At 40.9% G+C, this 16030-nt stretch overlaps 1 protein-coding gene across 1 annotated transcript in view; it reads left to right on the forward strand.

The window, feature by feature from the left end:
- The window catches only part of Mcu (mitochondrial calcium uniporter), a 193302-nt gene that overhangs the window by 168862 nt on the left and 8410 nt on the right, over window positions 1–16030 (forward strand). The window contains exons 5-6 of the mRNA XM_045137719.1: window positions 7951–8111; window positions 11951–12154. Coding sequence (XP_044993654.1) covers window positions 7951–8111; window positions 11951–12154 — 365 coding nt within the window. The remainder of the gene's footprint in view (window positions 1–7950; window positions 8112–11950; window positions 12155–16030) is intronic.

Genomic DNA, 16030 nt, shown 5'->3' on the forward strand with positions numbered 1-16030 from the left:
TGATTTTCAAAACGATTTCATGATGTAAGTGTAGAATGGGAAGAGGAATACAGATATGTGTACAAAAATCCTTTTATCCTAGTCCATGTTGAAAGAGCTACAAACTACCTCTGATGTTCTTGTAAAGAAAGAGAATGTGCCCTGTGTCACTAACACATACAACTAACAGGTATTTTTGTGCTAAGAAGAATCACTTTTATTGCCACCATCAAAGCCCAGTTCCTCCTTCCGCCACTCAGGAGTTAGACAGCTAGCTTCTCTCTTAATGATAAGACATGAGAAGAGGTTAAATGGGCAACCAGACACCAGCAATAATGATTACCTTCTTACAGGCCCAAATTGCAAAAGTCCTTACATTTGTGGCTAAAAAAATAATTTCCACCATCTATTACATTAGCATGGTTCCCCTGTCCTTAATTACCCTAGAATTGACGGCATGTTAATAAACACGACATTGCTAAGCATCCACACACCAACCCAGCCATGAGCAGATGTATTCCTTCATCCTGTAACCTTATCTTCCGTGAGTCCTGGGTTCAGAGGCTTATTATTTGTATTGTTATTGCTCTCTTCTATCAAGATAGGAACCTTAGAACCATATTCTTTTTTTTTTTTTTAGTATACTTTTTTATACTTTATTTATTTGAGAGAGAGAAAGAGGCAGATAGAAAGACAGAATGGGCACACCAGGGCCTTCAGCCACTGCAAACAAACTCCAGATGTGTGCACCCCTTATGCATCTGGCTTATGTGGGTCCTGGAGAGTCAAACCCGGATCATTTGGCTTCGAAGGCAAAGGCCTTAACCACTAAGCCATCTCTTGAGCCCAGAACCATACTCTTATCAAGAAAACCTGACAAAATAAACTCTTAAGTCTGCCAGGTCTATACCAATGCACAATCAATCAGAAAGCTAACAACTACATGTTCAGCCAGGTCTAGAATCTCATGTCTGTAAGATCTAAGATTCACTATTTTCTTTTTTTTTTTTTTTTAATTGCTGGAAGATACTGTGGCTACACAATTATTTTGTTGTTTAAAACAGATAATGAGATTCAACTCTCAGAGCCCAAGAGAATTTTGCATGAGAACCATCTTATCTCTATTCCCTAATCTCATAAGCAAATGTAAATACTCATTCTATGCAAGATAGAAGCATCCCATGCATACTGTTTGGACGTGTCAGGTTTCAGCCAGGGAACAAGTACATGACTGTTATGGGATGGAAGACTTCTGTGTGGTAGGAGAAGACTTCGTACAACTGCAGATGCGGATGAAGAGAAAGGAGGGCTTGGGGTGAGGAGGTGTGCGCAGGTCAGAGTTCATCTGGGAACCTGGAAGTCCACACACAGCCAGATTTCAGAGTAGAACTGTGATGGAGTGCTTTATTGGTAAAGAAATTCTTCTGTGTTGTCAAATAGAACTTTCTGGCATGAGGCCTTAGATTCAATGCCCAGTAATTTAAAAAAAAAATCTGTGATATTAAAAATGTTGTATCTGGGCTGGAGAGATGGCTTAGCAGTTAAGTGCTTGCCTGTGAAGCCTAAGGACCCCAGTTCGAGGCTCAATTCCCCAGGACCCACATTAGCCAGATGCACAAGGGGGCGCATGCATCTGGAGTTCGTCTGCAATGGCTGGAGGCTCTGGCACGCCCATTCTCTCTCTCTCTCTCTCTTTCTATCTGCCTCTTTCTCTGTCTGTCACTCTCAAATAAATAAATAAAAATAATAAACAAAAAACATTTTTTTAAATAATGAAAGCCACAAAACTTAAAAAATAAAAAAATGTTATATCTCTGGGATGGAGAGATGGCTTAGTGGTTAAGGCATTTGACTGCAAAGCCTAAGAAATCATGTTCGGCTCTCCAAATCCCATATAAACAAGACTCACACAAAGTGACACAAGCAGCCGGGCGTGGGGGCACACACCTTTAATCCCAGCACTCGGGACGCAGAGGTAGGAGGATCGCCATGAGTTCAAGGCCACCCTGAGACCCCATAGTGAATTCCAGGTCATCCTGGGCTACAGTGAGACCCTACCTCGAGAAACCAAAACAAAACAAAACAAAACAAAACAAAGTGACGCAAGCACTCAAGGTCGTGCGTGAGCACAAGGGGGCGCATGCATCTGGAGTTTGAGTGCAGTGACTAGAGGCCCTGGTGCACCAATTCTTTCCCTCTCTCTTTCTCTTTCTCTCACTCTCTCACATAAAAAAAAAAAAAAAAAAAAAGCCCAGTCTATGGGGCTTGCCTCAAAAACAAATGTTTTATCTCTACCCTATCCAATGTAGTAGCCATTAAATTACATATGGATTGGCTATAACTGAAAAACTGATTTTTCAAATTGATTTAAATTTTAACACAAAGGAAGTTACAGAAATAACCATCAAAGGTTTCAAAATTCCGGTTAGGAGGGTGAAGTTCAAGCAGGATGATAATAGTTACTATGTATTCTTGAATATTGTGAATATATTTTATCCCATCACAAAAATAAGTATGTGAGGTAATACATAATTAGTTTGAGCTATCCATTACACTGTGTGTACCTATTTCAAAGTAACCTTCATGATAAACATGTAGTTTCACTTTAATAAAATTAGCCCAAAATAAATAGAGGCATATGGCTAGCTGCTGCCATTTTGCACAGGACATTTTTAGAAGATTGCATCTGGATATGGGCCCCAGTTTGCTGTTAATCAGTAGATGTAACATTGAGAAAAATAGTCCACCACGGAGTGGGTGGGAGCAGGTGCAGCTGGTATCAGCAGACACCTCCACGTGTGTCTGCCTCTCACCTCAGCGCCCTTCTGATGGTCACTTTTACATTCCAGAGTCTCCCCTGAATTTTCATTTCAGTTGGCTTCAGTTCAGAACAATACAGGGAAGAATAGTTTGGAAAATATGCTACCCGTATTCCAGATTGAGAACAAAAACATTACTAAACTTTTTTTAATTAATAGACTATGAAGATCTTATCATACATAAACTTAATAGACTTAGCCTATATACCAAACATATGTACATCAACAATAGACTGTGAAGTCTTAATACACATGAACTTAATGGACTTAACACATATGCTGAACTTAACATGCATGCGTAAACAATAGACTGTTAAGACCTTCACGTACATAAGGTATTTACGTTAAGTATTCCTCATTCTTCCTCACACTTGGTTTGGTATTTGTGGTGTGAATGTATGTCACCTATCAGTTAACTGCTTATTATAATAATTGACTAATGAGAATTTTTTTTTCCTTTTATTTGAGAGAAAGAGAGAATGGGCACACCAGAGCCTCTAGCCACTGCAAACAAACTTCAGATGCATGCACCACCTTGTGCATCTGGCTTACGTAGGTCCTGGGGAATCAAACCTATGTCCTTTGGCTTTGAAGGCAAGTGCCTTTAACCACTAAGCCATCGCTCTAGCCCTTTTTATTTATTCATTTGAGGGGGGGCAGACAGAGAAAGAGAGAATGGGCTAATTGGACTTTTGTGGTGTTTTCATCTTTTGCTACAGTTCACATGAGCATCAGATAACTTTGAATGTATATCGGTTAAGAAGCATATGCATGTATATGTAAGAGAAACACCTAGAAGTTCTATTTCAAAGGGTATGTAAATCCAAAACTTAAATTTTGTCTGGGGTAGTGGCTCACACCTGTAAGTCAAGCACTAAGGAAACTGAGGCAGGAGGATCTTCATGAGTTCAGGACATATACTAAATTCCTTTTTCTTTTTTTTTTTTTTTTTTCTGAGTTAGGGTTTCACTCTAGCCCAGGCTGACTGAAATTTACTATGTAGTCTCAGGGTGGCCTCGAACTCATGGAGATCCTCCTACTTCTGCCTTTCCAGGTGCTAGGATTAAAGGCATGTGACACCACATCTGGCCCCTTTTTTAAATTATATTTTTCTTTTATTAAAAAATAATTTGTTTATTTATTTAAGAGAGACAGGCATAGAAAGAAAGAGGCAGAGAGAGAGAGAGAGAGAGAATGGACGCGCCAGGGCCTCCAGCCACTGAAGTTCAACTCCAGACACATGTGCCACCTTGTGCACATGTATTACCTTGTGCGTCTGGCTTATGTGGGTTCTGGAGAGTCAAGCCTGGGTCCTTAGGCTTTACAGGCAAGTGCCTTAACCACTAAGCTATCTCTCCAGCCCCCAAAGTAATTTCCAAATCAGCCTGGACTACAGTAAGAACCTCCCTCCAAAGAAGCCAAAGGGAAAACACAATTGAAAATAAGAAAGAAGCTAGATATGGTGGCACGCACCTTTAATCCCAGCACTTGGGAGGCAGAGGTAGGAGGATCGCCATGAGTTCGAGGCCACCATGAGACTACATAGTGAATTCCAGGTCAGCCTGGGCTAGAACAAGACCTTACCTCAAAAAAACAAAAACAAGAAAGAAAAATAAATATTAGGGCTGGGGAGATGCCCAGTGGTTAAAGACACTTGCTGCCATGCTAGGTTCAATTCCCCAGTACCCACATAAAGCCAAATACACAAAGTGGCTCATGTGTCTGGAGTTTGTTTATAGCAGAAAGAGGCCCTGATGTGCCTATATTCATTCTCTCTCAATCTCTCTCTCTCTTTCTCTCCTTGTTCTCCATGCAGATGAATCAAATGGAGAAAAAGAATATTAAAGGTACTGAAAGAGGGCTGGAGAGATGGCTTAGCAGTTAATGCTCTTGCCTGTGAAGCCTAAGGACCCAGGTTCGATTCTCCAGGTCCCATGTAAGCAGATGCACATGGTGGCACATGCATCTGGAGTTTGTATGCAGTGGCTCGGGGCCCTGGAGCATCCATTTTCTCTCTCTCTCTCTCTCTCTCTCTGGCTGTCCTCTCTGTCTCTAATAAATAAAATAGAGAAAAAAAATCAGCAGAAAAAGGTACTGAAAGAAATAAGAGAGGAGGGTTACATGTGCTTTTATACCTTTATGAGAAAGAATTTTCTCAATACAACACACACCCAGAAGCCAAAGAAGAGATTGATTTATGTGCTGCCAAAGTAGTGCACGAAGATTAACATGAAAAATAAGTTTCACCAAGCATGGTGGTATACATTTAAAATTTCAGCATTCAGGAGGCAGAGGGTGAAAGATCATAAATTCAAGGCCATCCTAAACTACATAATGACACTCGATCTCTAAATTCATTAAGTAATTTGAAATCATAGAACCCATGACATGAAAACTAATTTTTTTTTTTTGAGGTAGGGTCTCACTCTAGCCCAGGCTGACCTGGAATTCACTATATACTCTCAGGTGTCCTTGAACTCATGGTGATCCCCCTACCTCTGCCTCCCAAGTGCTGGGATTAAAGGTGTGTGTCACCACGCCTAGCTGAAAACTTATTGTTTTTTGTTTGTTTTGGGGGGGGTTGTTTGTTTGTTTGTTTGTTTTTTTGAGGTAGGGTCTCTCTCTAGTCCAAGCTGACCTTGAATTCACTATATTGTCTCAGGATGGCCTCGAACTCACAGTGATCCTCCTATCTCTGCCTCCCAAGTGCTGGGATTAAAGGTGTGCACCACCACGTCTGGTTCTGAAAACTAAGTTTATAAGGCTTTTTATTGGTAGTTCTTATACATTTATATAATGTATTTTGATCATAATCCCCCTTCCATTATCTTCTCTTGTTCCCCCTCCTGATCCCCTGCTACTGAACCCTGTGTGTGTGTGTTCATGTCCCATGGAGTTTATTTAGGATTGCTTATATGAGCATGAATGGGGGTTATTTACCAGGGCATATATAATTTACCAGCTATACCACTGAAGAAAAGGTCTCCCCCTTCCCAAGCTTATAAGTCCTTAATGAATGATGTTCTAATAGAAGCTTCGTTTTTTCTTGTAAAATGAAATGCCAAACTTGATTTCAGATTTTATAGTCCTCAGATTATGATTGTCTGGACATATTTGGCTAAGTTCTACCAGGTCCTTGCTTCACCAGGAACAAAAAAAAAAAAGGTTTTGTTTCATTTGGTTCCTTTATGCTACTCCTCCTTCCTTATATTTCTGAGTAGTCACAGTGTAGTTCTGGTGCTGATGGTTGAAATAACGGAAAAGGAAGGAGCTAGTAGAGGAAAGCAATTGCCTTGACAGCCAGATTGTGTCCCAAACACTCCCTAACCAGCTCTGCAGCTCTGTGGATGCCACTACCTCATGAGGAGCAGAGCCTTCTCTTACTTGGTTTTCATCCCACCTCTTCTGCAGTACCTTGGTCAGAACCTTAATCCCATGTCTCTGGAACTCAACTTCCTCTCTTATAAACTGTTTATCAAGCTTACTCAGGCTGTATTCATGAGGTTAACATGGAATGATTATTTCTGGGGGAAAAAAAGGTCTATTAACTACAGATAATTTACCTATTTAGGATTTACTGCATTTAAAAGTGAACTGAGTTTACAGAGTAACTGTTAAGAGGGATTACACCTCAGCTCCCGGCCTACATTCTGGAAAAGTCACTTCCACCTTTTAGAATGAAGTTTCCTTCTCGTTTAAAAAAATATTTATTTATTTCCTAGAGAGAGAGAAACAGGCAAATAGAGTGAGAAGGAGAACGGGTGCACCAGAGCCTTTACCCACTGCAAACAAAACTCCAGACGCATGTGCCACCTTGTGCATCTGGCTTTACATGGGTACTAGGGAATCAAAATCAGGTCCTTAGGCTTTGCAGGCAAGTGCCTTAACCACTGAGCCATCTCTTCAGCCCAGTTTTTTCCTCTTATGACCAGAAAGTATGTAATATACCCATGCAAACAGCATCTTGACTGCAAAGAAGACCCTGTTGTCACAGATGATTTCTGGAACCCAACATGTCCTCTCTTTGATGTATCCATTAATTCTCCACACAGGTACTGAAGGATACAGGACGCTGTTCTAGATGCTCTCATTTTACTTGTCATTGTTTTCATTGACTGAATGCCTGTGATAGCTGCATTAAAGGACATCCTTGAAGAATATTTGAAATATATGATAATATGATTTGACTTATTTGAATTTACACAAGGGCTGATCTTATGCTACACATAATAAAATGTCACACGTAAAATCAATAAGATTGTAAAAGAAGAACTTTATATCTATCTAGTCTTTTTTTTTTTTTTTTGACAGCCAAGATCAGCTGAATTTTTATTAGAGTCTCAAGACATAATTTTGGATTTCTGGGCTCACAGTAGGGGATATTAGATTAAAGAAGTTAACCCTTCATCCCTTCAGTCATTTGCTCAGTTTTGTGCCCAATAGGTCATGATACAAGACTGAAACAGCTAGTCTTTCCTCAGTGGAATGGATAAAAGCATGCTGAGGGAAATGCATGCAGGTTGAGATTATTGGAATGATGTTATTTCTACTTACACTTTTATTTGCAATTCTGAAGCACTGTATTTTTTTTTTCTTTAGGAGTGTCTACAGGGGGAAAAAAGCCAATTAAAATGTTAGGACACAGATAAACTATAAACCTTCATTTTAATAAGCATCTTAATCAGATTGATTCTAATCTACTTCATTACTTCTTAACATTAGCTTTGGATTTTTGTCTTCATCTGAGGATTCTTACTATTACCAGTTTTGCAATGTTGGGAATCAAACTTAGGGCTTCACACGTGCTAGGCAAGTACTCAGCCTCCCTCCAGGCCTGAAGATTATTATTTACATTATTTTTCTTAATGCTTCCCTTAGCCATAGCCACATTTGTAGCATTTAGACTTCCACAAATAAAACGATGGGTATTGAATTCAAAGTTTTTTAGTTACCCACATATGAGTTTACTTTCTAGTTTATGGACAGTTCATTTAAAGAAAAAGAAGTATTACTTTCCTTCCATTGAACACAGAAAGTAACAGATGGACCTGCCTTGTCATCTTGTCATAGTCTAACAGTCCCAGGAATAACATTTTAAGGAATCCCGTAAGGGTGTTCTGTTTTTGCCAAAAGATGAACCTCTTTTTTTCAGACCTCTTAAGCCATGAAAACGCAGCCACCCTGAACGACGTGAAGACCCTGGTGCAGCAGCTCTACACCACCCTGTGCATCGAGCAGCACCAGCTCAACAAGGAGAGGGAGCTGATCGAGAGGCTCGAGGGCCTCAAGCAGCAGCTGGCCCCCCTGGAGAAGGTGAGCATTCAAGTCTCACTCCCCTGGTCTGGTTAGAGGATTTGGCAGCCAAACAGCAGGGAACCCAGGGAGAGCTCAGACTGCCCTCTGCATACCTTAGGGTGTATACCAGATAGCATCAGGTTCTCTGAGATAAACGTGCAGACCCAGCACAGTTATGGAGGAAGGGATGTTTATTAAGCTTACAGATCCAGGGGAAGTTCCACAATGGCAGAAGCTGGCCTGCCTTCACAGGCCCAAGCAGAGAGAAAGAAGCACAAGCCTTAAAGCCACGCAGCAGAGCACACTGCAGGAACTCTAGCTAGGCACACTTTTTTTTAGATTAAAATCTGAAACTCACCACCATGCCTTAAGATCCAACCAGTGACACTGACTCCAGCCAGGTGGCCAGAGATGCAAACTACAAACTAATAAAACACTGAATATATTGGGGGCCCAATTCCAAATCCACCCTAAAGCACACCTTAGGGCGGGATCCTAGGATCTGCCCATAGTGGCACCCCTTCCAGTTACAATAGTTGTAACAATGCTTGTAAGAAATCAAGTTACAAACTTATACTCCTGAGGGCTAGAAAGATGGCTTAGTGGTTAAGGCACTTGCCTGTGAAGCCTAAGGACCCATGTTTGACTCTCCACGTCCCATGTAAGCCAGACACACAAGGTGGTACACACATCTGGAGTTGGCCCTGACATGCCACATGCCATTTCTCGCTCGCTCACTCTCTTGCTCTTTTGCATAAGACAAAAAAGGCCAGTCTGCTGGGCTTGCCTCAAAAAACATATATTCCTGAATCTGTTGGAGAGCATCCATTCAATCTATCACACAATCCATGATCCAGTTTTTTAATCTGTTATTCCTATAGCTATATGTATTTTTTTATACTTGCAGAAATCAGATTATACTAATTACATGACTTAAATTAATTACATTCTTATACTTTTCAGAATATTTTACAATGAACATGAAGCTGTTAATTTTTTCATGATAATACAAGTACAGTTCATTGTTTGCTTAATAATGGGAGTACATTCTGAGCAATGTGTCTCTAGGGGATTTCACTGTGAAACCCTCATAGAGTATATTTACATAAGCCTAGATGGTATAGTTCAGTCACTCAACGTGTCCTCTTGATGCAGGAGACATAGTAAACTTCTATGGACCCATTGTCTGTGTAAGAGTAAACTTCTTAGTACATAAGAGAACACTCTAAAATAATAAAGAATAGCCAAGTAAATACATAAATCAGTAGCATAGTTGTTTACTGTCATCAAGAATTATGTGCTACGAAGCCAGGCATGGTGCACACCTTTAATCCTAGCACTCGGGAGGCAGAGGTAGGAGGATCGCCATGAATTCAAGGACACCCTGAGAATATAGTGAATTCCAGGTCAGCCTGGGCTACAGCGAGAACCTACCTTGGGGGAAAAAATGTACTGTGGGACTGGGCAGATGGCTCAATGGCTAAAGGCACTTGTTTGTAAAGCCTGCCACCCCAGGGTCAATTCTCCAGCCACTCATGTAAAGACAGACAGGCATCTGTTTGCAGCAACAAGAGGCCCTGGTATGTGTGTGCACATGTACACACACATTAGTTAATTAGAAATTAATTTGGGGGCTGGAAAGATGGCTTAGCGGTTAAGGTGTTTGCCTGCAAAGCCAAAAGACCTAGGTTTGATTCCCCAGGACCCACGTTAGCCAGATGCACAAGGGAGCACACACCTCTGGAGTTCATCTGTAGTGGCTAGAGGCCCTGGTATGCCCATTCTCTCTCTCTTTCTCTCCCCCCTTTTTCTCTGTCAAATAAATATAAATAAAAAATATTTTTAAAATTAATTTTTAAAAAGCCAGGCATGTTGGCACACATCTTTAATCTCAGCACTTAAAAGGCAGAGGTAAGAGGATCACTGAGAGTTGAAGGCCACCCTGAGACTTTATAGTGAATTCAGGTCATCCTGGGCTAGAGTGAGACCATCCCTTGAGAAAAAAATAAGTCCAAATAATAAGTTTTGAAAAGAATCACTGAGTATATTATTGAATGCATGTGCTGTACTTTTAAACACTTTTTTATTTTACTTTATTTATTTGAGAGAGCAATAGAAAGAAACGGGGTGGGGGGTAGAATGGGCGCCAGCAGGTCCTTCAGCCACTGCAAACAAACTCCAGATGCATGCACCACCTTGTACATCTGGCTTACATGGGTCTTAGGGACTCAAACCTGGGTCCTTTGGCTTCTCAGGCAAATGCCTTAACTGCTAAGCCATCTCTCCAGCCCATGCTGTACTTGTATATGGCTGACAATGTGTAGGTTTGTTCACACCAGCACCAGCGTACACATGCGAGGTGTGTACTGTGCTACAGTGTTGTGACAGCTCTGCTGTCCTCAGCCCCATCATTGTCTTTTCCAGACAACATCGCATGTAAAGGATCACTGATCAAGACACCATTATGTGCATATGATTCTATTTTCATTTTAAGAAATTAGATTACAGAGAGCTGGAGAGCTGGTTAAGATGCTTGCCTGCAAAGCCTAAGATCCGGGTTCACATCCTGGGTATCTACGTAAAGCCAGATGCACAAAGTAGCACATGCATCTGGAGTTCACAGTGGCTGGAGGCCCTGGCATACCCTTTCTCTCTCTGTTTCTCTCCCTTTCAAATTTTTCTTCTTTGTCTCTGTCTCTCTCTTCTCTGCCTGAAAACAAATAAAATATAGAAAAAGAGAAATTATGGAATTAAGGAAGGGAACAACTACTTTTAATAGAGTGCCCTTTCTGATTTCTTTTTTTTATTTATTTATTTTTATTTTATTTATTTTTTTTTTTTGAGAGCGACAGACACAGAGAGAAAGGCAGGTAGAGGGAGAGAGAGAGAATGGGTGCGCCAGGGCTTCCAGCCTCTACAAACGAACTCCAGACATGTGCGCCCCCTTGTGCATCTGGCTAACATGGGACCTGGGGAACCGAGCCTCGAACCGGGGTCCTTAGGCTTCACAGGCAAGCGCTTAACCGCTAAGCCATCTCTCCAGCCCCTTTTCTGATTTCTTAAAACTAATTATGATAACATATTATTCACTATGTGGCCTAAATTGTGTGAAGGGTCTTTGCCTATATTCTCTTATTTAATCTTCAAAACATCTCTATAATAAATGGAATTTTGCAGAGATCAGAGCCCTGAATACAGCCACTCTGAATCCATAGGCTATGCTGACTCACTTTCTAGTTCTGCCTCTAAGATCACATTTGAGTTAAAAAACTGATAACAGATTAAATTTTGCATGCAACAGTAAGAGAACATTACAGTTTTAATTTTCCTCTTTCAGGGAAAATGGTCCTGTGATTAGATAAAGAGTATTAAAACTTACTCTAATATTTTCACTTCTAGGATGAAATTTTAATAAAATATAAATAACTTAGTTGTTGCTGTAAGATATATATATATATATATATATATAGAGAGAGAGAGAGAGAGAGAATGAGAATGTGTGTGTGTGTGTTTCAAGGCAGGGGGGTCTCACTATAGCTCAGGCTGACTTGGAAGTCACTGTATTCCCATGCAATTGGCAATTCTCCTACCTCAGCCTCCTGAGTGCTGGGACTACAGGTGTGCACCACCACGCCTGGTTTGTAAGATATTTTGTTCAGTTAATACTATGGATATTATTTAGAATAATAGAATAATAATAATAGAATAATAAAAGACAAGTTATATTTATTAGAATTGACTCAAATTTGTGTTTTGATTATAAGCTCTGCTCCTTTAGTGGATATAGAACAGTTTAAATGAGATTTAAATTGGATCCACATCAAATGTCTTAAGACTGCACACTTGTGTCCCTATAGGTACGAATTGAAATCAGCAGGAAGGCTGAGAAGAGGACCACACTGGTGCTGTGGGGCGGCCTGGCCTACATGGCCACACAGTTTGGGGTGCTGGCCCGGCTCACGTGGTGGGAATACTCCTGGGACATCATGGAGCCGGTCACCTACTTCATTACATATGGAAGCGCCATGGCCATGTACGCGTATTTTGTAATGACGCGCCAGGTAAGGACTCCTCCCCAAAGAGCATTTTAGGAGACAGGAGTGAAGTTTTTGTTGCCCAAGCAGTTCTCTTTCCTCTCATCTTCTTTCCAAAGCCAATTCTCACTTGTTCTTCACACACACACCATCACACGCTGTGCACATGCGTGTCAGGCGCTGTGGGAGGTGCTAAGGATAGGCAGGTAAAGGACATGACCTCTGCCTCATGGAGCTCACCGACCACTAGAGAACTTATATACAGTTACATTCCCTTAAAACAGACTAGGATAATCAGAAAAAGAGAGAGACAGCGAAGAGTAGGCAGCTGCAGGATGACTTCCCCTTTGTGCTGGAGGTCAAATCCAGGACTTCACACATTCCAGACCAGTGCTCTACCTTCCCCAGCGCTGAGGGCTTGATCTTCTGTATGTGTCAGCGATACCAGGTGAAGGAGGACTACCCCACACTTCATATCAAGGTTCTGGAATGCAGAATTGGTTGTCATCAGATACTCAACTACTTCTGTGTGTGTTAAAGGGTGTGTGTTTTATTGTTTTTACTTTGTGAAAGAGATAAAAATGAGATACCGTGTTACTTCACCCTCTTGGTCTGTTCTTCATCAACCAAGGCTGGTTTATCGAACTCCAGTGTCTAGTACTAATTTTTGTTTCCAGTATTAATGTAAGTGTCATAGAAATCCCGAGTGTCATCTTGAAAAGTGTAAAGGAAAAACTTATAAATTTATTTTGGATAGGGTGCTAGTGACAGCCGTGCTTACTACGAAGATAGCCCCAGGCAGCACTTACTGTTGTAGCTGTTCAACCACCACACATTTAACACAACACTGCCATGAAGAACAAACACTTAAAATAACTGAGATATGAAGAAACATTTCCTGGTTTTCTCATACATATGTCAAAAAAAAAAAAAAAAAAAGCCAAGCTGGGTGTGGTGGTGCATGCCTTTCATCCCAATACGCAGGAGGCGGAGGGAGGAGGATTGCTGTGAGTTCAAGACCACCCTCAGACTACATAGTGAATTCCAGGTCAGCCTAGTCTAGAGTGAGATCCTACCTCGAAAAACCAAGACATAAAAAAATAAAGGGGGTCAAAACTTGCTTCTCATACTTTTACATGACTGCTGTGAACCGAGGCATTTTCCTGTGTCGTTAGCTCGGTGGTCATGGATGTAGTTGCGTGGGGAAAAGTAAAAGCACAAGGTTATTGTTTAACCTTTCGTGTCCTCCCAAACGTGTTCTGTCCAGAAGAAAGTTAAGCTTCGTGTCCTTTGAATGCTCACCCCGAGTCTGCTGTACGTGGTCTGATGTCTCACTCACAGCAGTCTCTGTGAATAGAACCCCACGCCTCATCATTCTACTCATGTGTCAGGCATTTTACCTCTAGTAGAATAGACACTATACATTCACTCATTTAATCTTAACTCTATTAGTATATGTGCCTCCATGCTATAGATGAAGATGATGTCCAGGAATTACATGTTGTGAACGATATGACCAGAAATTAAACCCAAATGTGTCTGACACCATTGTCTGTTCTTTCTACTAAATTATCATACTCCCTTTTGTTGACTTCATTTGTGGGAATTTATGTCTGAAAACTAAGTAATCTAGATCTAGAGTAGAACAGAAACATGTTCAGTAAAGAATTACTGCTTTCAAAAGCTCTTTGGCTGAAGAACTGGCTTAGTGGGTAAAAGTGCTTAGCCCTCAAGCATGAGGCTCTGGGAGGGCCTGAGACTGTTCAAGTTTGATCTCCAGTACCCATACAAAAAGCTAGGTATAAGCACAGATCTCTAACCTCATCCCAAGGAGAACAGAGACGAGAGACTCACTCACTCAGGCTCGCTGACTGAACAGTAGTTATGGTTTGACTGAGGGACTTTTGGCAAGGCAAGGTGCAGGTACCTGCATGCCCACGTGCATACGGTACATACACTCCATTCCGGACCACCTACACTCTGCACACATACATACATTCCAAAGAGGAAGCAAGGGCCGCTTTATAAGTGCTTGCAAGAACTGCAGATTTGAATACAATGTTAGCACTTCTTCCCGCTCATTATCATGAGGTGGCATCTTTAGTACTCCATTTGTTTTCATGACAAATCTTCCAAAACATTGTTGCTGCCTCCAAGTGACAAGTTACAGAGTAGCAGCAGTAAATAATTTAGTCCATGGCCAAATTAAATGTGCATGGTTTATGTTAAATAGTTTTTCACCTAATAGCATCTGTAATTAAGACTGTGCACAAAATGTGTATCTAACATTTAAACACTTCTAAATTGTTACAGTGTTGCATTTGTTGGCAATCTTAGTATATCCCAATAATATATTAAGCTCCAAAGAATCTTTATAACATGGCTAGTTCTTTTTAATAATAAAATCGAATGAATCCACACGTGGTAGCACACATCTGTTATCCCAGCATTCAGAAGGCTGAGGCTGGAGGATTAAGAGTTCAATGTCAGTCTAGGCTAGACAACAAGACTCTGTCTCATTTAAAAAAAGAAAAATCCAGCCTGGTGTGGTGGCACACACCTTTAATCCCAGGACTAAGGAGGCAGAGGTAGGGGAGTCACCATGAGTTCGAGTCCATCCAGAGATTACATAGTGAATTCCAGGTCAGCCTGGACTAGAATGAGACCTTACCTCGTAAAAACAAACAAACAAAAATTCAGTGTAATTTTGAATTTTACTAAGTAATGCTTCCATGAAATTTGAGTACCCGTTTCTTTTATGTGGAAGTGGAGACTGACGACAGGAATTAACAGCCACAGTGACTTCCGTATGCGGCGGGACCACTCATCCCACAGTCTATTCCATGTATTTTCAATGTGGGATGCTGCCCTAAGGGTTCAGAAATTAGCTTTTAGAGAATATAAGCAACTCAGATGTTACAGCACATAAGTAGATAGGCAGCGTAGATGTGGTTGTACTATATAAATAGATATATGGGAAGGAGGAACAATTAGGAAAATATGTCTAGAAAAAAACTCTTTAGAGGCCTGATGACAAACAAGATTGGGAAACAGTGACCTGTCCCTTAATATCTTTTATCTTTTCCTTATAGTTGAACCATTTGAGTGACCTTCAGGACCTTCTTTCTGGGAAATGTCCTACTTAGATAAGTCAGTCTGCTGATGTCTTTCTAGCCTTTTCTGCTGCTCCCCTCTGACCTCTTCCAGACCTCTAAGTTACTGATACCTACTTTTTACATCATATACTGGACTCCTGGGTTGCTTCCTTTTTTGTCCTACTTAGACTCAAAGTAATTTTCTTCTTAGTGTCCTACAACGTGTCTTTCTCTCTTAAGTGTTGTACAACATCCTTTGGGATAAATCTAGCCCTGCAGATCCAGGATACTAAACAGAAAACACCACATATTCACGTTGACTGCTTCTCTTTCTCGCTGTCCTTCCTTCCCTCACACCCCTGCATTGGTTATTCTAAGAATCCACATGAAGCTCTCCATCCCACCCTTAACCTTGCTGGCTGCTTCTAGAAAATTGAGGTTAACAGATAGATACAAGCTTTGTAGTTCCTAAGCCCCATGAGTTTAACCATACCTGTGCTTGTTTAATACTGTTTCTCTCAAGCTCAAAGACGATAGCTCCCTATGTGGGGCTTGCCCCGCCACCCCCTCAGCATCCCATTCCAGACTCTCCCTCTCGCCCTCTCATAACTAAATTGCCTGGGCCCTTTCTAACTAATTGTCCAATCATGAAATTTTTAGAATAAATTATACATAGATAAATTACAGCACATAGTTTCTCTGTTTATCCTTAATGCCCAAAAGCAAATAAAACATTTAAATAAATTTAGTTCACACTTGCATCTCAAGCAATGATAGTAAAGTAACATTGTGGTTTCTTTTTTTAATA

This window comes from Jaculus jaculus, chromosome 18, assembly GCF_020740685.1.
Source record: "Jaculus jaculus isolate mJacJac1 chromosome 18, mJacJac1.mat.Y.cur, whole genome shotgun sequence".
NCBI lineage: Eukaryota > Metazoa > Chordata > Mammalia > Rodentia > Dipodidae > Jaculus > Jaculus jaculus.